This window comes from Typopeltis vanoorti, chromosome 12 (genome assembly GCF_054136105.1).
Source record: "Typopeltis vanoorti isolate ZY-2024b chromosome 12, IOZ_Tvanoo_1.0, whole genome shotgun sequence".
Taxonomy (NCBI): domain Eukaryota; kingdom Metazoa; phylum Arthropoda; class Arachnida; order Uropygi; family Thelyphonidae; genus Typopeltis; species Typopeltis vanoorti.
Genome location: NC_143560.1, coordinates 76,854,074 through 76,881,389, shown reverse-complemented (window position 1 = coordinate 76,881,389; position 27,316 = coordinate 76,854,074). Strand labels below are relative to the sequence as shown.

The 27,316-nt window shown below is 35.3% G+C and overlaps 1 protein-coding gene across 1 annotated transcript in view; it reads right to left on the bottom strand.

The window, feature by feature from the left end:
* The window catches only part of LOC150100904 (uncharacterized), a 243,714-nt gene that overhangs the window by 60,099 nt on the left and 156,299 nt on the right, over nt 1-27,316 (bottom strand). The window contains exons 6-7 of the mRNA XM_090401933.1: nt 16,877-17,077; nt 13,959-14,157 (exon numbers count right to left, since the gene is read on the bottom strand). Of these exons, the coding sequence (XP_090258059.1) occupies nt 13,959-14,157; nt 16,877-17,077 (400 nt within the window). The remainder of the gene's footprint in view (nt 1-13,958; nt 14,158-16,876; nt 17,078-27,316) is intronic.

The following is a 27,316-nucleotide window of genomic DNA, read 5'->3' as shown; positions in this document are numbered from 1 at the left end:
GTTCGTGTTATTTGATGCTGTATTAATTCGTCAAAATGTCTATTTAGTTTCTTTATCTGGTTTATTTCATAATTTGTTTCATCAGTTAATAGATTTGCTTGTCATTCTATGGTTTCAAAATCATTTCGTACATCCATTATAAAATTATGCAAAGATTTTAAAAGTTTTACACATTGCAACAAATGTGTTTGAACTTCTTGAAGCGAAAGACTTGTGTTATTTATTCTTTGCAATAATCTATCCCATAATATTGTTAACACTGCAATTTCGTATTTATCGAAATATTTTGACAATGTTTTGGCTTGCAATCTATTATCTGCTTTTTCAAGTTCATTTTCGCCTATTTTAATAAGAACAGTTTAATATGTTTATAATTTACAGACAGTAGTTCCAAGAATTAAGACAAAATTGAAACAAAATGGAATATTAGTTTTTCAAATTTTTTCTAAAAAAAATATATGTATAGTGCGGGCCGGGGGCCCTACTCTTGCGGTGCCCGAGGCGGCCGCCTCTTCCGGCTGTGCCTCTGTGCCTAAATCCGCCACCGTGGTACGGGCACCTGGTTAGAATGCCACAAGAGAGCCCCCCCCCCCCCAGCAGGCCCTCTTTGCCAAGTCAGAGGATGGGAGGCCAAGGACTCGCTGGATAGACTATCAAAACCTTGGGTGGACACGTCTGGGAGTCCCACCAGAACACCTGAGCTTGGTGGCGGAGGATCGTGACCATTGGAAGTCACTCTTGCAGCTGCTGCTCCCACAATCCAATTAGGAAAGATGGGCCTTGAAGATGAATGGATGGATTCATATTCTAAGTAAGATGCTTGGCATTCTCTTTTTTTTTTTTTTTTTTTTAAGTCTGTAATGTAGTTGCTATCTTGAACGTAAATTGCAATGCTTGCTGTCCGAAAGTGAAATAAATAGTGCTCAGATTTAATGATCTTCATGTTTGTAACCGGTAACTCAGATAAATATGCCGAACCGAAGCATGCACATAAATTCTCAACGGATTTAAGCAAATTAAGGTACTAATCCTCCGTTAAAAGCATTCCAAAACTACTCGCTGATGTCGTTGACTTAACATTCGTGTCGGTTCTTGAAGTGTAATGATTTGATCTCATACGCAGAGATATCCATTTTGAATAGAGTTAATTTTCGCTGTAGCACTTTCTCTCTTTGTATACTTAGAATGAGACACACATTAAATAGTGTCACGCATTTACGATTTCTGAAATCCTAAAAATTCTTTTTCAGTTCCCGAACACTTTAGTTCTGTGTAGAGGAAATTCCCAAGATGACGTATGTCTGGATTCTTTATTGAAATATTGCATTTTATATGCAGATTTAATTTACTGCAGTTAATTCTAAACTAATCTTCTGCTCTAGAGAAATATCTACTTTAAAATTGAACTACAAAAAAAAAGTTTGGTATCTTTGAGCTTATATTAACTTGCTTTCGTATTTATACGAAAATTGGAGGCGTATGAGTGTGTTATTCCACACAAGAAATTAAAGAACCTATAACACGGTGGTTCTGCGTGCAAACAAGAAATAAAGGGAGTCGGAACTACGTATATGTATATTACGCATTTATTTTATTTTATTTTATTTTTATTTTGATCGTTGTGACATGTTCCAAAACACGATGCGTATTGTACTGTACATTGATATAAGGCACAAAATCGTAAAATTTTCAAGCGTAAGGCCAAAACCACATTACAAATGTACAGGATGTAAACAAATGTCCATTTTTAGCCTTCACTAAGGAATGTGACTGAGGCATAGGCATCGCCATCTCGCGAACATGTGGTGAACTAGAAGTATTTGAGCAGGCAGTAAAACTGAATTGGTTATGTTTTCTATACAGTAAGTGTATAGAAAATCCTGGCAATGCCAATGTAAAACGTCATTTTTGCGAGATATTTTGTCAGCCGCACTATAAGAGAGAAATATAAGAGAAACTGAGAAATATAAGTATATTTCTCAGGAGATATCTCTCTCCTCAGCTGGCCAAAGTGGACACCCCAAACTGCCGATACTTAAAAACAGCATCACTTGAAACTTGCGTTGCATTTTTCTTCAGGTCTTATTTATTTTTATCCAAGATTTATCTTCCAAATTATGAATACGTATTGTACATAGGTCGATATTTTTTATTTTATTTGTTTATTGAATTTTGTTATTTTTTAATTGAAGAGGTGGAGTTGTAGTCGAGAACATCTTGTGAGGCAGGTTGTTCCATAGACCAGAGGCAGCTAGAGTGAAGGAGGAATAGAAAGAGGTTCAGCGAGTCTGAAGTTGGACTATCCAAGCATGTTGGATAATTGTTGCTCGTGCTTCAGCAGGCCAGTGGGTTGTTTTAAGCTTATTTCTTAGAGGATACATAGGCCTGAAACGTACCGTCTGCGAAAAGTATGTTATACACTAGGTTTAAAAATATATATATATATATCCGAGATCTAAATTCGGCATGAGCTTTCTTTTAAATGGCGGGTTGTTAGTTACCGTCATATTATCCCTTCGATAATTTCGTGGTGATCTGCATTAGGTATCACGATTATTAGAAGTGCAAATGATTTCAATTCTCGCACGTAATAAATGGCTCGGTTATTCAAAATGGACCTAATGAGTTTATTTTTAAGTCATTCCGACACTTAGGACCAACCCAAGTTTATATGAAAAAGTCATTAGCGCTGAATTTAGATCAAAGTACTATTATTTGATGAATGTTTCGAAACATAGAATACGTTCAATTTTCAAATCTGCATGTATATAATTTATATAATTAGGATTATTTTAACAAATTAATTGATCTTATTCGTATAATTGATGGTCTCGAAAGATGACTAGTATTATTATTATATAAATCAATTAAGTTTACTTACAAAATTTTCATCAAGGCATATAATTTGCGTTTCTCAGCTTATAAACCAAAGATATAAAAGCAAACACACTGTTCTCTTAATTAATACACAGACTGAAATCATTCGTTTAATCCTTCCTTCGGTCGTAAGAAAATATCTCATTTCATTCCCCATATAATGCGACAGCAAATCAATGGAATTTTCAGTTCACTGTAATTATTTGGAATATCGTGCAACTTATTTCTCCATACACGTTTATTTGTGTTCTACTTTTGTTTAAGTGTCTCTCATTTCGATTAATAACGGGCAGACTTGTAGAATTTTTATCCTACAAATACACATTGTTAACAACACTAACTTAAGAATACGGATTTTTATTAACCTGTTTTTTTTTTTATCTACGATATTTTTAAGGCACACAACAGACATCCTGTCGTTCTAATACATAAAAGAGCATCCTTTTAAAATGGGCCTGCTCTTTTCTTGAAATAAAACCAAAGAAGAAGAAAAAAAAAGCTGAATCATCTATGCATTCCTCCGCTGGGTGAGATCTAAGGAAAGCCATACTAAAGTTTACTGGATTTCCAATACGACACGTCTCGACACCAGATTTTGATGTCTCAAGTTATATCATCTTTTTTCTTGATCTAAGCGGAATTTGTATTCATGAGAAGACAGAGAGGGGAGGGGGGTGGAGTTTCTTCTGTCAACCAAATGTGCTATACTAGATGAACTACATTTACCAATGGGTCAGGATTCTCTAAACGAACTGAAATAAGATGCTGAAAAGATATAAACCAATGTTATTTAGAATGCAATGTGCTACTGGAATAATGGTATTCGAAACAAATGGATGCGTGCATTTATTGCTAGTTCAAAACAGCTGAGAATGCGACTGTCAAAACTTATAGCCGCATTTTCAAATAGACACAAAAACTGTTTATATCTAAATGATACCTTTTTATTCTGCACATTGGAATAAATGGTTGAGTCATGAACCATGGATTTTTCTGGTTTTGCTGACCTTAATGCATATCTCTTGACCCAAAAGGGCAATATGTCGGTAACACAAGGACCAACGTCAAATAAAGAGACCTTCCTTGTAGTTATGGTAGTTTTGGTCTTAAGCTACTGTTTTATCAACTTTATACCTGGTGCTAAGATTTCGTTCTTCGTCTGTTTGTAATCTCTCAAAGAGTGTACCCTTTGTAGACATAAGAATGGGCTACAAACTGTTCACTTTTAGAATGCTCCCACAATTAAAAGTGCACATATAAATTAGAACCCATAATTTTCAGAGTTTGCGAGATCTGAGACACAAGTATTGAAGTTAGTGTAAGTGAATTATTTGAACTATCAAGTATTTTGAAAGATAGAGGGAGGGAGGAGCAGCGGATTAGCATGAAAAAAAAAGTAAAACAAAATAAACAGAAATTCTTAATTTTTCTTTATTTTGTGACCTAAACAGAAGTTATATTTTTTTGTTAAACATTTATCTGTGGAGTGCTTAAAATATTTCACCTTGAATTTTAGCTCCATTGTAGAGAGCTCTCATGGGCAGTGAGAGCTCCCTGCAATGCTCCTAAATAAGATGTGCAGTTGGTAAAAGGGGGAAAATGACAAAAAACAACGATGGATGGATTTAGATTGTGCTATATCAGCACAAGAAAAGGCGTCAATAAGCAGTCGGTTCTGTACCTCTCTCTCTTCTTGACGAATTTACACCATTTCAGTTACAACGCTACGCTTGAAACTTCCTTCTCACACTGGAAAAGACCTGGGTCAAATTTCATCTAGGGATGCTGTTAACTGTTATAAGGGTTTTTCATCTGAATGAGTTTGCCTGTCCCATAGATAGGTGACAGAGATTTCCATCCTGCGCAGACAAATGAATCTGAGAACACGCGAACAATCATTAGTTGCTTTTGCCGTGAATCAAATCAAACTTCTTCATCAAGGAGATATGTGTTTACGGAACCCTCACTTGCACATTTGGTGAAAAGCTTTCCTCCTTCCTCCACCCTCAAAATTAGATTCTATTGTCAAGAATTCGTATTACTTTGTGATGTGTTTTATTTTCTAAATTTAACTTTAAACTTCATCGTCCCCTTAATGCGTTTATTCTCAATGTCTACTGTGCTTGTGCTTGCAGTTATGTATATTCTTCGGGTTGTCTGTTTTTCGGAGGCAAAAATTCTGTGACTGTATCATATCATCTACTATGCCTTCGCTTCAAGACCTGGGTTCAAACGCCTTTCAGATGTTCCTCTAAAAGGCGTTTGAATCCATTGAAATGGCTCGTGTTATACTAACTACAATGCTTTTTACAATAATATTCATCGTAACGCTTAAAACGCTTTTTACAATAATATTCATCGTAACCATAACATAATGCAAATTTTCGATAAAATCATAATTTGACTAAGGATAAATGTGCTGCTTTCTAGTTGAGTCATCTGTTATTCTTTTGAAAATTTCATTGTCATTTGAAGTTGTTATTTGTTCTTAATTCTTCACAGAAACAAGAACTTTGTCTCATAACCTTAAATCTACACAAATGATTAACATAGCGTTATTTACACTCTGAGAAACAATCCAAAAGTAAATAAAGCTCATTTAATATTAGTTGATGTCATTTTCTAACGATACGTATGAAAACTAGTGTACACTTCTTTGTACCATTTGTAATTATATATCGAGGAATCAGTTGTTAAAATAAATACATCGTTAAATGCTACTTGAGCGTTGTGGATACTATAAATTTTTTTTTGTTATCCAAGTATATGCAAAACTTGGTAATTGCGCAAAATTCTAGACAAAACATTTGATAATTCGGCTTATATACCATCATAGAGATTTCCAACAGCAAGACCCTTAATGACAGATTAAGCAAGAAAGCACGCGGGATAATGTTTTCTTTTTTAGCAATCGACGGAAGAAAACTAATCAAGCTTTTATCGATTTCCTCTTCTCGCAAAGGAAAGAAGGCAGAATGACGAAGATGTCGTTCGTTAGTTCTCTAAGCTTGTTGCCCTCTGTTCACTGAAGTAGGTAAAATCCCCAAACCGTTTCAGTTGCTTAGTAGAAAGCCATCATCAAATGTAATTAAGTCCTAGTTTGCTTTGATTATTTTCTTCCCCATTCTTCACAAAAAAGTCTTTGCTTGATGAAAGGCATCAATATATGCAGATATCTTAAGCCATTATCAAAGTAAATACTGCAAGAATAGATCCTTGAAGAAACAAATTTAATTAGTTGTCCATCTAGCATGGAAATAGAACAAGCGGTTCAAAGATCTCTGATTTAAATGAATTACATTTAATAGACTTCATTATCTCCTATAAAATGAGCGATTGTACTAGAATACAAGAATATTTGCTGCTTGTGAAATAATTTACATTTGTTTTTACTCTAGTTTTTTAAATAAATAAAATACAGAGAGGTGTCATTAATTTGCTTCTAAAACAGTACGGTAATTGATATTTCATACTGTAAAATCTATCTTGCATATGTGCAGTCGTTTTTAATTATGAAATTTACTATCGGACGAATAGCTTATCTGAATAACATAGGACAAGTGTGATTAGACGAGAGAGTACGGTGTAGTATTGATCTTACTATTCCAGTCTACATTATCTCTCTCAGTGTGTGCGTGCGCGTGTGTGTGTGTGTGAGAGAGAGAAATATTTTATCTTTTACAAGTTATGCCCTTACCACTCGCTGCTGAGGATAATACGGATTTACAATTAAAAAAATTAATCAGTATACATTTTATTATATGAGAGTAAGACTTCTGGAATATCTGGTATTGGAATTCCATAAAGTGCCATTGATACAAGGAAATAAAATAAAATTGCCATAATAGCCGTAAATTGTTTAATATAGCTCCAAAGCTATACTGCATATACTTTGGAGTAACCTACCAGAATCCACTTTATGCAATCAAAGTGGATATGGGTAGAGTACATCAAACTCTAGACAAGATATAATAACATAAGATGGTCTAAATTAACACAATGTATGATAGTAAACAGAGAGGGCTGATCAATGAACGGTGAAGCTCCGATGAGGTATCTTGGGAGCTTTCGCTACCTCTCATAACTTGAAACTGAAATTGAATATTCTGAAATAGTCTGAGTGCAATGGATGAGAAAAGCTAAAAGGGGGAGTGGAATGGAAAAAAAAGTTGGGAATCAGTAAAAGGAATAAAGCAGTTAAAAGTGAAAGATAAGAAGTTGCTAGTGATGATGAAACTCATTAAAAGCGGACCATACGAAAAACGTGTCTTCGGATTAAGATCATTATTGATGGTAGATGATTTTCATTTATTGCCGGGTCTGTAGGACCACCGTCTCCTTGCTTATCGGAGCTTTGCTAAGGACAGTCATTTTTTTCCTTTGACTGAAAGACTTGGGAATGAATTCCGTCTAGGATGCGAAGAACCTTATGAGAGTTTGCTGAAAGTGAGTTAGCCAGTGTCATGCGGAGTTGGTAGGATTTTCCTTTCTGGAAAACTTGGGAGTGTCATCTCCGAACAGGCCGAATAAACACGCAAATTGTTTCTAGCCTTAATTCTGACCAATCGCTGAGACACTTTTTTTCCCCTAAGTTATTCCAGGCGTGGATCGATATGGCACTTGAAGAAAGTTCGGTCAGCAGAGCAGAATTCGTGGATTATGTAATCTTAAATTCACCCGTGGTATTCATATATTAGAGGTTTTGTAACTTTTTACGGATGCGATTGTTATACGAATATATTGTAAAAAAATCATGAACAAGTGTGGTTTCAGGAATTATAGGGAGACTAATTACAGTCTCGTTCGGAATGTCTGGACTGACAAAGATAATGAGATGTATATTATACGATTGTGCATTTGCTGATTTATCCGTCTGACGCAATTTAAAAATACGCAGATGGCCAAGATACGAGATGTTTTTATTCTAACTGTTTGCGAAAGCTTTTCTCTCTCTCTCTCTCTCTCTCTCTCTCTCTCTCTCTCCCTCCCTCCCTCCCTCATTCCAAGCAGGTGTGTTTTGTTATTTCATGACTACGGATTTTGTTAAGTAGAATATGGACTGTTTCGAATTCACGCAATTCGTTGAACAAGTATTTTCATATTCTAAATGAATAGCAAGTGACTTTTAACCAAGTTATGGGATAAAGTTCCGTTGAGTGAGTGTAAAACGTCACGCCATCTAAATAAAACAAGTTGTAGCAATTACTTTACAGAAATGTGTCGTAAAAAAAAAAGAAAAAAGTTTTTAATATCAAAACGTGCAAGCCTTACAAGAAATGACTGAAATGTATATTAGTACAAAAGAGAAAAAATAGAAAGTAATTGACGCGAGAATAGAAAATGATTTTATGATGTCTGCACACAGCACAGGCGAACCAATACGCTTTATAGATAATGGTCATAGCTCGCGGTAAAGGCGTGCAAGATGCCATTAGCACCAAGTTACCAAGGAGACAAGTACTGCGGCAACAATGCCTCGCACTGATATCGCCATGACTAATTATCAGAGCCTAAGCGTTATGCACGTCAAGTACCAAACACAGGCCATTACCCACTAGTGATAGTGCGTATCTAAATATACATCGCGAATATCATTTGGCAGCTTGCAACCTAAAAGAGTGCAATATCCAAATGTTTCTTTTTCTTAAAATCGATACGCACTGAAAGTGTATTTAACTGTTGAGATTGCTTCCACTAAAAATAACTGTGACACGTGCGTGTAATGTAGAGGGAGAGAGAGAGAGAGAGAGAGAGAGAGAGAGAGAGAGGAAACGAGGGGAGGGGAAAAACTAATCATTTAGCAGAATGTTGTGCTTTCAAGATACCGTCCATTTTTCTTATTTCATTTCTACTTCCGAAGTTTTGTTAGGGAAAAAAAATTCAAATCACGATAATCACGTTCTTATCTAATGTGGATGTTTTTTTTTTTTTAAGATGGAAATGTTTTAAAACCGGTTTCAGTGGAAGAGATAGACAATTTAGAAAGAAACAAACTTAAACAAGGCAAAAAAAGTTAGCTAAAAAGTAATTAAAATATAAAAATGGAAACTTAATTTTAATTATAGTTTAGTGAATATATAATGCTCATTTTCGACAGCGTGTTCAGGACAAATCACTAGAAACCACGTGTAAAATAAACCAATTATTAAAAAAATCCATAAATGGGAGATGTAAAATCATATAGGCATGCGTGCCTAAATTTTTCCATATGCAGTCCATTGTTTCGTATGGTTCGTGGATGATTGTTAGCGAAGAACAGATTGGTGTGCCGCATGAATGGATAAGTGACTTCTAAATGTCATGCGGAATGAGACCCTGGTTCTTGTCTATACTGCCATGCGATGTTTCATCTTCACTAAACCCACTTGAAAAGGCGAGACAGAAGGTTAGGCTTCGCGAAGAAGCATGGAAGCCAATGAGCAATCCATTTCATAATGTTCCCTGAAGATATGAGTAGTAAGCCTTATCTATGTGTTTGTGAGTGACGTCGCTACGATGTCCACCCTCCCGAATTTTGTGTCTTCTAGTCAAAAAAACTTGAAAGCCTTGCCACAGGAACAGGGAGATGTTTTAGAGATCATAAGAAGCGTGGAAGTATCTGAACTGGTTTCAACTAGATTCCGATGCTAACTTATCTCTCTCTTTCTTGTAGTATAGAAGCTATACATCGCGAAGTTGAACATCGTAGCGACATCGCTCACGAATCTAAAGATAAGGGAAGCTCCCCACCCAAGTCTTCACGGAACATCATTAAAATATATTGATCATCCGTTTAGAATCATTATGGCGAAGATAACCTACTGTCTTGCCTTTTCATGGAGTGTAACGAAATTATTTGCATGATTTCATGACAGTAAACAAGAACAAAGGCAGCCTCATTTGCACATCATTGGAGTCTCTCATCCATTTGTGAAGTACATTAGATCATTTCTACGCAATAACAATTACTTTCACGCCATGTGAAACAATGAACTTCAGATGACCAATGTGTTAAGCATGTCGCGTGTATGAGTTTGCTCTTATCGCTAATTTTTTTAGCAATTGATTTCTGTAAGTCTCCAGAGTTTATTTTACACTTTCTTTCATCAGGATGTGTTTTTTTATCCTGATGCTGTTTTATAGCCTGAGGATACTGTAAGATAATTGACAGCGAAACACGTCGATGTTTTTCTTTTAAGTCCTGTTATTTTTAACGAGACCAGTGCATATCCCCGTATCTTGCTCTCTTTCATAATTCGTTCCCGTGTTATTTCCTTCAATAAGTAATTAAATGTTGACGATATCCGTTTAAGGATAAAGGAAACATAAACATGCACTGATTACTTGTACCAGATACACTTTAGGAGAACCTGTTGTCATGGAAACACGAAAGCATGATATCATATCCGTCTCAAGCAGATAATGAAAACATTTTCTGATATATAGAGAAGAGATAATTATAATGCATCGAAAGATAAGTAAGGCGGGATACAATTATTAATATATAAATTGCTAAAATTTAGTTATTCGCAGGGAAAAAAAGCTCCAACAGTTCACAGAATTGAAAGCATAGACATATATTCATCGTATGAAAAATTGGTAATTTCACACACAGCATGTTTGCTTTATGAAAAGGTTTCTATACTTTCTTTGCATTTCACATTCGAAAATATTTGATCAGTTCATATTTCACAACGCTGTTCTTTTCTGAACAAATAGTTAATTTGGAATAACAAAATACAGTTGGCGCTGTTATATAAAATGTTGAACCGAGATACACTAATATTACTACTTAGTAAGTAGCTTAAATATTAGGCATCTCCCTATTCTGAATGGAATCAACCTGCAACGTTTGGTTACGACACAGATACCAGCTACAAATGCGCAGCAGATTACCTCCGGAGTAAGTATAATGGACAAAACAGTCGTGCCATCAGACTTCAAAAAAGGGAGAAGAACCAGACAGAGAATATCTTGAAACCTTTGATTGCTAGGATGTTCACATGCAGTAGCGCTTCAGGTATACCGAGAATGGCATAATAAAGAGAGAGAGAGAGAGAGAACATCGAGTCAGTGTCAAGTGTGTGGATGGAAATAGCTGATCGGTTCAACAGGCAAACGGGATCGACAGAATCGTCATGTCCCGTAGGCGTGCTGCAGTTGGTCATAAGGCTACGCAGTCGAACTAGAGACGGAAATGCATCTGAACACATTTGCCGGATTGGTTGTGAAAGTGGGCAGCATCTTTACCTTGAACAAACTTCGATTAGAATTCCATTATGACACCGGATGCCTTTGGTGATCTTCCGGTGTGAGCCCACCACACTGCACGATGAAGTCCTGAAGTAGCTTGAAAAGAAATTTCATGATTCGGATTATATTGGAAATGGTATAAATGGTTTTTTTTTCGGTATTATTCCGCATGACAGAACCAGATAGGATAGAATCATTTATTGACTACTCTACAGTTTCGTGAAAATTCTTGTTTCCCATCATCAGGAGAAATACGTGAATAAACTAAAAAAAAAGGTTGTAATAGGTAATTTATATAATTTAATATTTGAACAGAAATAACAATGAAAGGCACGTATTCGCTATGGCATTGATATATGGTATGTGCGATTCTGCTGTTGACTTTTACTCCTTTTGTTGGAAACATTGCTTGTTTCGTGCATTCTTGGATGAAAATGTTAAAAAGACATGGAGAGAGTGGACGTCCTTGCATAATTCTTCTTTTGACTTCAAGTTTTTTTAGTTCTGATATTTTTATATTGAACTGTTGCACTTGTATTCTGGATAGTAGTTTGAAATGCTAATACATAATGGTATTAGCAGAAGTACAAATGATAATACTTCAGCAAGTATCATACTGTATTAAGGTATTTGTTACGAAATGCAAAGTCCAGACATGCATCCCCTCCTAAATGTGTCTTTTTATTCCCCTAAATGAACGTCATGTTCAGAAAAATATTACTCTAAAGGTCATTCATTATTCAATTGGAGTAACCCCATCTGAGACTCATCGACTTTCTAGGATTCGTTGTACACTTAAACAGCGACATCATTAAATGCGAACCTAGATGTACTCTTGCACATCGCGAGGAAGCCACACTTTACTTAATTTCCTAATAAATTTAAGCTGCCCCATTCGGCATCACATCTCGAATGCTAAATGACATTCACTGAAACATCCCCGAGTTACGTAATGTAATTTGTACCAATTAGAAGATACGCCAGGGGATAAAAGATCAATTCCGAGGATTAAAGCTGTTGAAGAATGCGCAAAGTGAATGTTGTTTATCGAACTCATTGATGACCATTCTGGAATTCCTTTCCTTGCCGCACGTCACTGACATATCGGCTTCACAGACTCTTCGCAAACGACCTGAAACCGAGCTTAAATCAATTATACTTGGTGCGAGTTGTTTGTCTTTCTTACTGGACCGTTGCTTAAGACGGATATGATGTATTTAGTACTTTGAGATTTCTTTTTATTGTTTTGTGTCTTTAATACATTAAGCCGGAATAATTCTTTAGCGAGTTACTGTTGTTTATGACAGATTAATGTTTGCCTAGTCACGCGTTTACCGCTAGCTGATGTGAGCTGTGTTGAACAGCAGTAGTGACAAATCAAGGCGATTAGTTCTCCCTTTCTCTAGAGATCGAGATCCGTTCGATAAATGTAGTTGTTGATGGAGACGTCGCTAATCTTGCAACATGATTCAGATGGTTGGCCGAAAACGATATCCGTCATGAGTTCTATTCAGAATAATGGCAATGAGTCATTTTATCCTTTATATGATAGCGCTCTTGAGGACAGTGCGGGAGATAAAAAAGAAGAAATGAATGAAAGACTGTATAGATCCTTTTTTGTTTACTCTTACGTTCCCTTTTCTTGAAGGAGAGGCATTATGTTGAAACATTTAATCTTTCTCTTAATGTGTTAGTCCCAATGCTGACACGAAGGTTAATCGCATTTGCTATGTCTCTCACTGCGTACGTTCTCTGTCTGGTTTTTATCCTCATCTTCCTTCCGTTTAACTTTCCTGGAATAAACTCATTGCATATACCTCATAGCGACATCTAATTCAACATCGGTCAAAATTTTCTAACGAAGATATCTTGTTTTCTAGATAGGATTCAATCCCTTGTCTTTCAACTAAAGTATACCATCGGTTCCAATGTAGGTCAGCCATAACGCTACTGACATTATGGTTGATTGAACATTTCCGTAAAAGGAAACGTATGAAGAATTTCTTATTAGAAGAAATACATATGTACTTTGGGATTATACAGCTACTCTACGTTAGCAATCTCTTCCTCCCTCTGTAAAGAGAAGTTTATATTAATCGCATATTAGAGCAGTCAAGTGTTTTTGGTAGAGTAAGCTAATAAGACTAAATGAATTCATTCAATAAATGGTTAGTTGTCAATCGATAAAAGGTAATTCAGCTAAGATAAGTACTTTCGATTGAATTCTTCGTGGAATAAATAATTTTCAATTACTGACCTCACAAACTCCTTCATTGATTAGTGAAATAAGCTTCCCGATTGACTAAAGAGTTGGAGTGAAGACGTGAACTAGGAAAGATATAAAACGATTAAAGGCATTGCCTGAAATGAAACTCTGATGAATAAATCTCTGCGCGCTTAATTCCGCTATATTGGTCGTTATTTGAATTGTTTAGCATATTCTTTTAATGTTTACGACTTAAAGAATTAAGGAAGGAAAATTGGATATATAATAGGAACGAGAGAAAATTATTCACTCTGGCAGTATTGTATAGCTAGCTATTTTCTGAAGTTTCCACATTGTCTTCTTTGTCTTGTTAAGTCTGATTTAGTTGACAGACTGCAGCTGTTCAGTTCTGTTAGCTAAAATACGGAGAGAATTAGTAAATATAGAATTACGCAAATAACAACTGACAGGGTACGAAATTCTTTGTTGTCACTGGTTTTTCTCATACTGCTTCAAATAACGATATTTGACAGCCAGGTAACAAATGTTGTGGGACACAATTTGATTAGATTACAACCCGATAATCATCACGGCCTCATCCGATTTGTTGAAAGCTTACTTTAAGAAGTCAAGTGGTTATTACCTGTCTCCATCTTCGAGGTGAAAATCGACAAACTGAATATCAATTTTCTGTCCTCTGGGCGCATAAATGTCATAGTGGCATTCAGTATCGTCAGGATAGGGGTTGGGAAAATTCGGACTATTTAGAGAAGCTTGGGAATATTCGGCATTCAAGTAAATTGTCCTGTTGCATATGACCTCCGGTACTTTCTTCAGGGTTACTGAAAAGAAGAAGGAAAAGACGGTATTAAGTAAATCGTTAATGAAAGAATATTTCAGTGCTTAATTATATACAACCATAGTAACATTCCTGAGCACGAAGTACAGAATTTAAATAAGATTTCGTCTCTTTGCGAAGAATTCCACGGAGAAACAGCAGCTTAGACATGTCTCGTAATAACACACGCGGAAGCCGAACGAAAACGCTGTCAAGTCATATTTGTGTTGTGCATTCTTCTCTCCAATTTCACGTCATTTGGTCGGTGCGAACGCCGACACATCCCCCGGAGTTATTCTTAATGAGACATAAACCTAATTTATCTTTCTTCTGGGGTAACGCTTTGCCTTCCATTTTTGCTGTCCGCTTTCGTTCGCTTTGCGGAAGAGTGGGAATTAATGCAACTGGAGACTAACCCGCAGAACTTAATTAAGTAAGTACACAAGACAATTCTGTTTGAAAATTAATATCCGAGGATGATGGCCAGTCCGATGTATTTGTTGACTTATGGAAACTGTTGGAAAAAAAAAAGTTTTCACAGGGAATTATGTAAAAACAATCTGGTGCTCAGAGAAACATATCCTTTTTTATCTCCTTGAAACACATTGTGAGATCCAATTCTTGTTTTTAATATCACTCTATAATAATATCTCGTCATAATTCCATGTTTTGATGAACAGATATAGTATTGGAAACTGTGATGAATCTTTTTTTCTTGCTAGTTGATAAATTCTTAAGTTCCTGTTGTTTATTGGCTTAGTTCATGTACTGTTATTTGCGATTTAAAATGTCAGCAAAACATTATATTCTCAATAACTACCCTTCTGTTCCTCTCTTTCTTTCATTTGATATTTGACCAATACTCATGTTCATTTTTCTTATAATGTACTTAAATAGTTGGTGATTGACAGACTTTAAACTTAATTGAACGTAAAACCACTATTTTTGCACTATTTGATTGCTAAATAAAGTTCGTTCAAATAACGAACAATATATTAGTTGGTAAATGTATGATTACGATTGCACAGAATTTCCCAAAATTTCCGAGATTATTATTTATTGTTTCTTCGTTAAGGGAATTATGGATGAGATTACAGCTTATGGCAGTAATCCCATCTTCAAGGAATGTGATACTGTAGTATCAAGACTCATGGCAGAGTTGACTCTTAATCTTAAGATTCAACTGTAGGGAGTCACTGACTTTCTGTTGTTACAGTAATTAGGACAAAAACTCGATTTGCTGTAACTATGGTGCTAATTTGAATATTATAGATCTGCCACTTTAATTCTTAAAGATGGTCAACGAGACGTGCTACCCAAATTGGGGTATTAAGTCCAGTTAATAGAAGAACTTGTTAAATTCCTTTAAATTTAAAGTAATAAAAAAGTGTCTCTTCTCATATTCAGGTACCTTTATTGGTCATTTTTCAATCATCAGTTTTTGATCAAAACTCGCTTCATGTTCATTTTCTTGCATTCGTTCAAGTCCCCCGAAAGTTTGCCCAATCTGATCAGAATGAGGCGGGGGACTGTAAAGAAAGGAAAAGAAAGGAAAATGCTACAAGACACCGTTACTGGTCGGGTCGTTCTAGCAATTTCTACGCGTTATTCCTTGACTGTTTTTCTTACTTCATTTAAAAAATTAAATGTTGATATATTTTTGAGATATTTTCTACTATTTTTTATTCCTTTCTCGTGACACCTGATTCTCGTGAATACATGGAGAATCACATAAAGTGAAATAAATACATCTTTTCGCACGGTATTGGGGGAAAGTATTTTTGTGTCAAGGTATCAAGAGAAAGCGAAAATATAGTTCTGTGAATTTTGACTTTCTGTTTCACTTCATTGACCTACTTTTGACAACATTTATTCTTTGAAAGTGGCAAAAGTCACCTTGAAAACTGCTGCCATCCTTTATTTATAATTTACGCTATCCCACGGATTAATATTTTTGACCTCTCCGCCACAGAAAGTTCCCCGAGTGCATATGATAACTAGACATGATTTCATATACAATGCATTTTATCTTGGATGATTCCTGCATACTTTTACATCTAATTCAAATTAGGTGGCTTTACATTTTTTAATTAATCCAAACCCATCCCCTCATCTGCAAATCAGTTAGGATAAAAAAATAAGTAGGATTTCAATTAGACCACACTTTGTCTTTACCAGCGACATGTTCTTTATCATCTAAAGCGAACCAGAAAGTCGATATTTTCCGTTTTTATTTCCTAACCAGCCTTCATCGTATCTATCACAAACCCAAAGGCGTCTCCATTACCTGTACAATAATTGCTGCCCAAAATATCTCGCGACCTTTTTAATGATTCAGGAAGTCACCAATAAGATACACCACACCTCTCTAGTGGAGTGTGTAGCAAGGTCAGCATAGCTATTCATTATCTAATATTCCAGCTATGGATGTAAAACTTGAAAGAGTTTAATAGCAATTTTAATGGGGAAAGTAGAGTCATGTTCTCTTTAATATTGTAGTTTAATGCGCTAAAGAAATATAGCGTGATTTAAAGAGCCACAATTATTGAAGTGTATCTTCATTTTTTAACACTGTTAGAAAGTCTGAATAACAGTGCCATCTTACGGCATCGAAAGACACTTCAGTATCAATTAAAATTATTCGAAAATGTTCCGAACGTAATCCTATAATTGAGTGTCTCTGTGTGAAGTTAAATTATCTAGAAAATTAAAGTGCTGTTTACCTCCTGGCTTCAGACGTTGACAAATAAATGGGTTGTTGACCTTGCAATTTCTGTCATTCCAGTAGAACACTTCGGCCTGGCCCTGACCTTTGGTTGGATAGGGGAACACATTTCTCATCTCTACACAATCTTGCTCCGACAGTCCATCGTCGCTTGGCTGGGCTTTGTAGAGGTCATGTTGAGGCCAACCTGGGAACCAGTCTGCGAAATGATAAAGTGAACTTGTTATGTACGGTCGTTGCCGCCCGACAGATCTCAGAGGACATTCAATAAATCAAGCAGTAAGAAGGGGGAAGGGAGAGAGAGAGAGAGAGAGAGAGAATAATCGAGACTATTCGCGAAAGGAGACATCGTTGTTATCGTTAACATTTAGTTGGATGGTTCTTATGTCATTAAACCACCTTCGATGTCCTATCTGTTATTGTAACTGACGTTTATTTGGGATTTCTGTTCCCATAGCTATTATCTTAAACTAACACAGCTTATTTATATTTGTAATGATGTATTTCTGTTTTGAATGTATGAGGCCTTTATCATCCCTTACGAATTTTCGTAAGGGATGAGATTAATTTCGGATCTCTTCAATAAATTGTCCTGGCTAGCATGAGATAGTGGGAATTTCACATGGTAGTAGTTTTTAGATCTGCGTTTAATACAAGCATTTAAAATTCTCGTATTATTCGCAGATTTTACGATACGGAATATTTATATATTTATTCTTATTTTTTAAGAAATATTTTGAAATAGGAAATATTCAGAGATGAAAGATACTTAAATTGCACACATTTATTGAATCGATACAAAAAAAAATTACGAAAAATGTTTTTCTAGTAGTAGTGGTAGTAAAAAACTAAAGTGAGGAAAACTCTTTGGTCTACTTGAGTAGAATCTAATCAGCTTTCTGGCCAGAGTTGCTTCGGTACATTTCTGGTTGAGAAATGCTGGCCGTATGTTTTTTTTGTCTGTATATGTAGAAGTCATTAACGCCAAAAAATTGTTTAACTTGTATGAATTACACCGAAGTAATTATTTTCCATCATATTTACAAATGGTTGGGATAGCCAAACAACACGATCTCTGTTACAGTTAAAAGTGTGGTTGTCTTTGTTATGCGTTGATTCGACAATCTGAATAATCATCTCATACCTGAAAATATATTGCCAAGCACAAAATACATGTTAACATGAATATGCAATGGTAGTCTCGGTGTGAATAAACAGCCCTTCATGGTTAGCAAGTGATTTTAATATTTGCTCTTAAACATATGATCAGGATGTCTGTCTCCTACCGAAGCATAACTACTATTGCGCTAATCTACAGTTCCAAGGAGTGTTTTGGGAAGCTTATTTAAGGCTGTAAGGAGAACATAACAAAAATTCTCTCTAAAGATTCAAGAAAATTTGTTGCCGGAAACTCATCCTTGTGATTATATGACTGATACTTGCGAAAATGCTTATTTATTACATCCTTTTCAAGTATGAATATATAGTATGAATGTATTATTATTACTGGCTTCCACCAAGAGTTAGCAATGGCATTAACTCACTTACCTTAAGAAGTATGCTAGATCGTATTCATATTTTTGGAAGGAAAACCAGATCACTCGCAGATAAATCAACTTCAATAGTTGAGCCGCAATATACTGGCAAGCACCATAACAGCAAAAAAAAAAAAAAATTAAAATAAAATAAAATAATAAAAAAAAATCTTGAAATTAAAAATTTAAGATTTAATCTTGGATAGGATGGTTTGGTCTTCCTGTATGTTACATTATGGCATTCCTAATATTGCTAATCTTGCATTCCTCTCTCCTTACTCCTTGTACATATATAACAAAGAATCCAGTATTAACACGTTGACGATGAACAGGGATTTTTCTTCAAACCCTGTTCATCGTCAACGTGTTAATCCAAAATCCCTGTTCATCGTCAACGATGAACAGGGATTTTGTTCCTTGAACAAACACCCGAGTATGGGCAATATCGCTCACTTATACTATTTGGAAATGAAAAAACATTTTTTTTAATTTCCTTGAAAAAATCCTTGTGGATTTCTAACGATGATCGAGTTGTGGAGTAGAAGTAGATTTTCGTACGTCGATTATTAGTAATCACTCTTGACTATTAGAGTGACTATTAGTAATCACTCTTCCATATCTTTGTTGTACTTAAACAAGTGAATTTTAATTGAGGTGACAGACACTTGAATACAGTGAATATTGACTCTTATTATAGAAAAATTAAAACTATTTGTATAATTTTAAAAGTGATTGGTAGTGGGATTTTTTCTTACAGCATTGTTGTAAGAAAAAGACTGATTAGCCTTTTTCTTAGTTATTGATTAGCCTCGCACGACGAATCAAAAAAGTGAAATAGGCATAAATATGTAACAAATAAGTGGTGCTAAAAATCGCGAAATACCCCGATTAGGAATATATTCCGCTTTTTGGCATGCAATCATTTAATAAACGTGGTGAGGCCATACTACTCTGTAACAGCCATTTGGGAATTGCAGAGTCTTTAGTTGGGGAAAATCAGACCTGTGTTCAAATCCCATCGGGACTTCAACTTTTATGAGGACTTTTCGACTGAAGTTTTCATATCTCCAAGGCGGGGAAGCAGAACTTTTCTTCTGGTTGGTTATTTTGAATTACTGCCCGAGCAACTACAGCTAGAAAACCAGTATATTATGTCTGTTAACTGCATGTATTACTTTAGTTCGCTTTGTTTGTTTGTTTTTTGCGAGATGAAAAACCCTTCTGCGCAAGACCAGCTAACTCATCTCATCTGAAAAGCCCTTATGAAGGTTCGCGTCCTAGGCGGGATTTGAATTCTGGTATTTCTAACTACGGAAAATCGTTGCATTAGTATCAATTCCGCACTCCTCTGAATCGATTGATTGAAACTAATAGGGTTTTATTTTTCTTTAAAATTTTCCTTTCATTCGTACACTTTCCTTCCGTAAAACTCAGTCGTTACCTTCCAACTATAAAAGCCGTTTGCTTGTTATTTGTTATCTTTGCAGCATGCAAATTGCCTTTACTTTTTTGATTTCCCGTTGTAAGCTTATGAAGTTAGAATCCGTATAGGTATTTCGTCTTTCCTTTTGTCCTGCTGAATTTTGACAACACCATAGTTTGTGTATATGTGTGTGTGGGGGGGGGGGGGGTAGAATGCAAAAAAAAAAAAAGTTAATATAAGAACATTTGTTCTTTCGGTTTTACTTTTCCAAAAATCCAATGTTCTCTATATAACTTTAAGGTGAAACAGAAGGCAGCCTTTCATAAACATAACAAAAAGAAATGAAAAGAGGGAACGAAGATCAGTAGTAGAGCAATTACCGAATAAACGCAGCTGAAAAAAAAAATAATAAAAAACGTTATTCGCCCGAAGCAATGTGGACAGCTGATAACCCCTGACGAAATGAAATCCGGGCACTTAAGGGATCATACGGCTACTTTTAGAACTATCGATCTGAAGACATCATCGGACACGCTTCAGCTCTTATTCTGGAACTTTTCTGTAAAGATAAGATAAAGAAGTAATTATTTTCAATATCTGTTGTCACCAACCTGTAATTTTTATTTTCAGACACGATCCCTGCACTGACAAAGGATGCCCAACTCACTACTACTCTATTCTGTTAATGCAATAAAGGCAAAATAATGTGGGGTTTCTGATGTCTTCGGGTTGATTTGAATAAGTTTTGCGATTATATGCACAATAAAATGTACAGAAATATCAGCTTATTATTTTCAATGTAGTTTGAATTATATAGGAATGGAATTTGCATCACTTAAATCTGAAAGACTTCCTGAGAGAGAGAGAGAGAAGGCTCTCAGTTTCTTGAATCCATCTTAAATTATTTATCAATAACGTGTTTATGATTAAATATAAATTATCCCCGCTCAGCCCACACCCTACTATTTAACTTCACTTATTCACTCTGGCGCGCATATCGCGCTAAAACTCATTTTCTTGAATTTAGGAGTAGGAAAATGGTCGTTCTAGACGACATATAGGTACAGAAACAGAATATTATTATAGAGAACAAAATAGGCATAATGATAATGTATAATTATTTTTATAGAATGCTCTCTATCCATCCCTTCGGCTAAAATGTATATGATGTCGTGTGTCTACGGAAACATGTCGCGCAACCGAATGTGAAGCAATAGACAAAGCCATTATAAGCCACCAAGCAATTAAAGTGATGCCTAGGAACGACAGTTTTGGAGAAACAAACAAAAAAAAAAAAACTGACAAAATTCTACCTCATCCATAAAAAGCAGAGTTTTTTTTTTTTCTCTCACAGTTTCTTGAATTTACTGCAGGAAAAATAGTCGTTACCTAGGGGCGGCTTATACCTAACATCTGCCCTGGTTATGGAGGTATATCCGTCTCAAACTCAATAAAACAAAACTTTATATATACGTATATCGAAACTTACGTCCTTATTCAAAATATAGAGAAGGAAAATTGTGAGCAGTTCTTTAAGCAGATTATGTGATAAAATAATTATGATTAAAAACTGAAATAATTTTGGAAGAGCGAATTACAAAATAATTTTGATTAGGCTGGCTCTTGTTTAGGCAACTTTTTTCTCTTTTTTTTTTGATAAAGCTAAAAACAAAGAAATAGATTTTGACTTAGAAAACACAAATAGAATAAAGATATGGAAAGAAATGAAAGGACCAGGTATGAATAAATTTCTTATTGACGCTGTCCGAAAATTATTTGGAAAGAGGATATTGTCGCTTCTTTCAATTTCCTAAGGACTGTGGCTAGGATATTGCTTATCCCATACCATGTTTATCATTTATGTAGAATAAACCGTATTGGAGGGTTGATTTGGATCGGTAATGAAAGACTATGTTAAAAAAGAAAAAGACAGTTATCTGCGTTGCGTAAAGTGTTATGACTTATGGTCATAACACTTTACTGAAATATGAGCGATTGGCAACAAAATAAAATACAGAGATAATAGTGATGATTGAAATGGATTATTCGGGAGAAGGAATTATCAGAATATTCCTCACTCCATAGAGGTGAAGGATATTATGTTTGAAGAAAAATTAAAATGGGATTTTTAAAAAATGAATATTCCCCTTCCCATAGAAAAGGCTTTAATGCTTTAGTATAATACATTAGTGTCATGTGTTCACGCTGATCGTTAAATAATCCAATAACTCTGCCCTAAAGACTAATCAGGAACCTTTTTCAAGCTTCTAATAAGCAGGGTGGTCTGATATCAGGCAATGAAATTTATCTACTACCTAAAGATATACGCAAAACCCACGGTGGAATTCAAACCTGCATCCTGTTGGATTTGAATTCGAAAAGGAAAAGATCGAGACATAGATGACAGTAAGGTATGGACGAGACGATATCAAGATGACAATAAGGGATGGATAAGACAATAGCGATCAGTAGTTTGGATCAGCATATTGGAAGCAATATAAACCTTAAAATGCTATATTATTACTAGTAGTGCTATTAAACTATTTATTTATCACAGAGACTTTCTCTATGGTAAATAATATTTTGTGGTAAAGCTGCATTTCTAGAAGAGCAAGTAATGAATTGATAAAGAACACACCTCAAATCCCTATAATCGAATCAGGTTGCACTTATTACAAAAAAGTGGTCTAGACACTAAATATACTTAATTCCTTCAAAAATGCAGACGGTACCATCACAAAAAGGCATATTAAAGCAGCCATACTTACAGTAACTTTTTATATTATTAATAGTAATTTGTAATCTTTTTAAAGCTGTGAAGGAAGGTAATACTAAGGTACAATTACTTCAAGAGAAAAAGTAAAAAAAAAAAAAAAAAAAAAACGAAAAGAAGTTAGTAGCGGCATTACTTCACAAAATGATTGTCCCGACACATCAGATTAAATGCTAATTCTAATCTAAATTTCTGTAAAGATTAATCTTGATGAATATGTACTTATCGTACGCGTTACAATCAATGGACACTGTCATACAGATAAATTGAAGCAAACACGGCTGTCCAAACACGTTTGATAAAAAGCCAGTCGAATAAAACAGGCATACAAGCTAATTCTGTTTAAGTGCGTGCCAAATAGTGTGCTCAACACAAGACTTGGCCTCATAAGTAGTCTGTACCATTAGTTTAATTCCCAAACTTTGAGCAAACACATGCAAAATTGGAAATCGACGTGCCTATTTAATGTCAAGGAGTGAGTCCGGTGTAGTGATTTATTAATGCGTGCTTTGCAATCTATCACTGCTCTGATTAGAAGGAACTTCGTGTTTATATTAATATTTAATTCACTATCAGCATGGCATAAATTATTTCTCTAGCTCATCAGTCTTCGTTAATTCTTTGATTACTTAATAATTATAAACGTAATTGAATAAGAGTGGCAAAACTGTTATAAAATATAGTCGAAAACTTGTTTTATCGATTGAGTGTTATCACTTGGTATCTGTCGTCGTACATCGTTAAATATCTTCATCTTTTCTGACAGAAACATTTGTCTTTCTGAGAGAACTCATCAACAGATAGCCGATGTTTACTTAGTTAAAAGTCGAAAAAAAAGTTATTGATTTATGAACTCTTCCATAGGTATAAATAGAATGTTATTTTTCTCCCGTATTAGCATATGATAGAGAGCCACTTTTTAAACAGCTTTTTCTTTAAAAAAAAATGTAATTCATTTGGTAACTCGTTGTCGAGACAAGACATTGAGTGATGCGATAGTCTTAAATCCCCTGTTGTTGTATTAATTATGCTCGCAATGGATGTGATGTCGTTTAGCGTATCTCTCCTTTCTGTAAAATGGCACTGGCTTGTTTCCATGGCAACGATCAGTATGCAATTGCAGTAAATTAGTCTGTCACGTTTCATTCTTAACTGTAGCCCTCAATTACATATGTTACCGCATCAATTAATTTCTCCATTATCTCAATGAATCGGAACACAGATGAAAGAAATTCTTTCATTCTCCGAATATTTGCATTTACAATCTATAGCAAAAGACAGGACGAGCTGACATATTTTCTTCAAAACCGCACGCCACTCCCTTATTTTCGATTCATTAACCTCCAACCTCGGAGAAGAAAGCGGACGAAAGGAGTTGTCTTTTCCATGCGATTACCGCCGAGAAGGCTCCGTCATAGAAGGAATATTGATCGTCAAGAATGAACAAGCTGTGCGTATGTGTGTGTGTCCCTGAGGCATCTGCTATCGTATCATTTTATCCTTGGTGAGGTAAGTCGGCACAAGCTAATAACAAACTGTCTTCATTCTGTCAGAAATGAAGTCGGAAATCTGCTCAAAAGGACCAATAGAAGTGCAGATGGGCGGGGGGTGCTTAACGTGGATGACGTGTGTTGCTTTCTTTAGAATGACGGAAGTGTGCAGTCTCCACACTTTGGTTTGCATTCCTGGCTTACATGTTAGTGATTTATATTTTAGAAGAGAAATCTTCCTCCACCCCTTTACATCGAGTGAGAGGACTCCACATTTTCTTCCTATTCTTTAAAATTTCCTTATGCTTATTACGCTAAAGTTTGCATCGAAACAGTAATTTCGTCTGTTTTATTCTTCAGCAATTGAACTATTTACAATTGAATTAGAAACTAGTTTTTTTTTGTCTTTTAAGCTTGCAGAAACATTAAATGAATGAAGTAAAGGTCTGTTATCCCTGGGAATCCCTCTCCTCTCCATTTTCTTGTCACACAGTAATGTGACTGCATTCCAGAACATTACATTTAATCGAGAATTCTACTGTGGAATAAAAAAAAAACATTCGAATAGGAAACCACTTTTACTTTAAAACAGGAATTAAATTATCTGCAGGGGGGACCTCGTGCGGAGGGAGGGAAGAAAGGGTGTGGTCTTCTGTAGGAATTGTCGATTTTCCTCCGAATGCAGGTACGTACCTCGGCGATATTTGCATTTCTCTTGGAAAGACCTAGGTTTGAATCTGTGTAGGATGCGAGGAAATTTATAAAATTCATCTTTATTGCTAGAGTTTTTTCCATCCGAAAACTAGTTTTTCATTAAAAAAAACAGGAAGTCTGCCAGAACACACGCAATTTACAGACATAATACACCAGTCTTAGTTCCTTTGACCGTAATTTAAGGGGCTTACACCTTAGTTCCTTTGACCGTAATTTAATTCCAATCAACAACAAACATCAGTCAATCCCTATTGGGTAAGTAATGAAGTTTTTCTTACCCTTGTTTCAAAATATCTTACTTCCCAAGATTAGTCTTTTTTAAAGAATTTATTTAAAAATCGATTATTTCACTTATTTTAACATGGTGGTCTTATTTATGTATTATATTTTTTTACTGACAGCCCCTTTTAAACAAAGTTGTATGCTTAAACCTTTTTTAATGGAACATTTTCAAGCTGCTTCAGGCTTTAAATAAACACGATGGGAAGTCACATACGATACTGTGAAATTACTACCACCTACTAAAGATATTTATGAAAACCTTCATGCCACAGTACAATTCGAACCCGTAGAAAGAATTGATTCTATCCACTCGGTCAATCGCATATGCCGACTGTCTTTTCAAATCTGTTGCGTCTCAAAGGAATTCCATTATTATGATTAATATACATTTTTAGGCCAGAAATTATCATTGTACTTCCTATAGGAAACCTATTTTTAAACCTATTTGTGAAGCTATCTTTTATGTTGGTTATTGGTGTTGAAAGAGCATCAAAGTACGGCCGTCAAGCCGTATCCGTGTCTTCGTTCTTTGGACTGGCTCACGAGCGTGAGGTAAAACTAATTATATATTGTATAGATGTTTTTGTGTCTGTTCTTCATTTACAATGGACGCTCAAGTTTCAAGATTAAGCGCATAATAGACTAATGAATGTGTTTTCTATTTTAGTTGGTTTACAAATTAACAATTGTCTCTCTCCTACTTGGCATTAGTTAGCTAGACTTAATTGGTGTTCTAATTAAACAAGTGTGGTGATTTATTTATTTACCGTTATTCGCAAATTAATTAGCACACAGGGAAACTTGTTGCAACAAAAACTTGCTTAGTTTATCCTTAAATGATTTTATACTTTTTTTAAGGAGGAATTTGATTTCCTGGTGTTCCCTTTCCCAAAGATGTCATTTCATATTTTATTTTACACGAAAATAACGATTAACCATCAAATAATAAAATAATTGCTACCAAAGAAACTTATGTCAACCCTGGAATATAAAACACTCCTTGTTAGAGCCATTTTTCTATATATTGTAAACGAATCCTTTAACACCCCTAGTTCAAAGGTCTTATGAAAGCTATTTCTTTTTATATATAGTTTAATCAAATTCTGAACAATTCTAGTTGATATCCGAAACACTATTAAATAATAGTTTTTGGCTGTGGCTGGTTTGTTAGTTAATATTAAGCGTTTAGAGTGGGCGAGGGAGACTATTCCTAATGATAAGGCCTCACATTTTAGATTTGCTTTTCTATTCAAGATTCCGACATAGTCCCTAAATTCAAGTTTTTTAAGTCCATAAATCAGGTCTTGATGTTTTCTCAGTCTCCAAAGCTTCGCTAGTTCCAGGTCCTCGGTTTTTTTTTTTTTTTTTTTTTTTTTTTTTTTTTTTTTTTTTGACTACCTAAATCCTTCACTTGTGCTTTTGGCGGATCCATTGTACACCCTCATGTGCATGTTCTCATTATGAAAAAATAATAATAAACTGAACCGAATTATTCGGAAAGAATGAATATTCTGCTACTCCCATATCACACCAACTAATTCACATTCACTTAAATAAAAGAGCCAATTGGCTTCACTTCTGCGATGTAACATTATTTAAATTAAGGGAATATTAAATCCCACATTATTTCAAAGCGGAATAAGAAACTCAAAGATCGGAATCAAAGAGTCTCCTGCCGAATATAGTAAACTATAAAAGTTTCGTTGGATTATAGCGTAAGCTAACGCACGTAGTTCAACACTAGGACAACTCGTAGCAAAGGTGGGTAAAGTTCTGATCACAATTCTTAGTATTACCCATAATGTTAAACACATCTCCTAGGAGATGGATGATGTTATGCATTATGGTGGAAGGTCACTACCCAGATCGGTTTCGACCTTTATTGAAGTCTCATCAGTGAGTAGGTAGACCAGGTAATACTGACGTTATAGCGAAAAGAACTTATATACTTTGCTATACGAGTTGTCAAAAAGGTGCACCCATAAATTACTTAAAAGAGCCAAATAGGCTTCACTTCGGCGATACTGATGAGACCTCAATAAAGGTCGAAACCGGTCTGGGTAGTGACCTCCCACCATAATTTATAATATCATACATCTCCTAAGAGATGTGTTTCACATTATTGGAAATAGTGATCAGAACTTTACCCACCTTTGGTACGAGTTGCCCTAGTGTTGAACTACGTGCTTTAACTTACGCTACAATCTGTCGAAACTTTTAT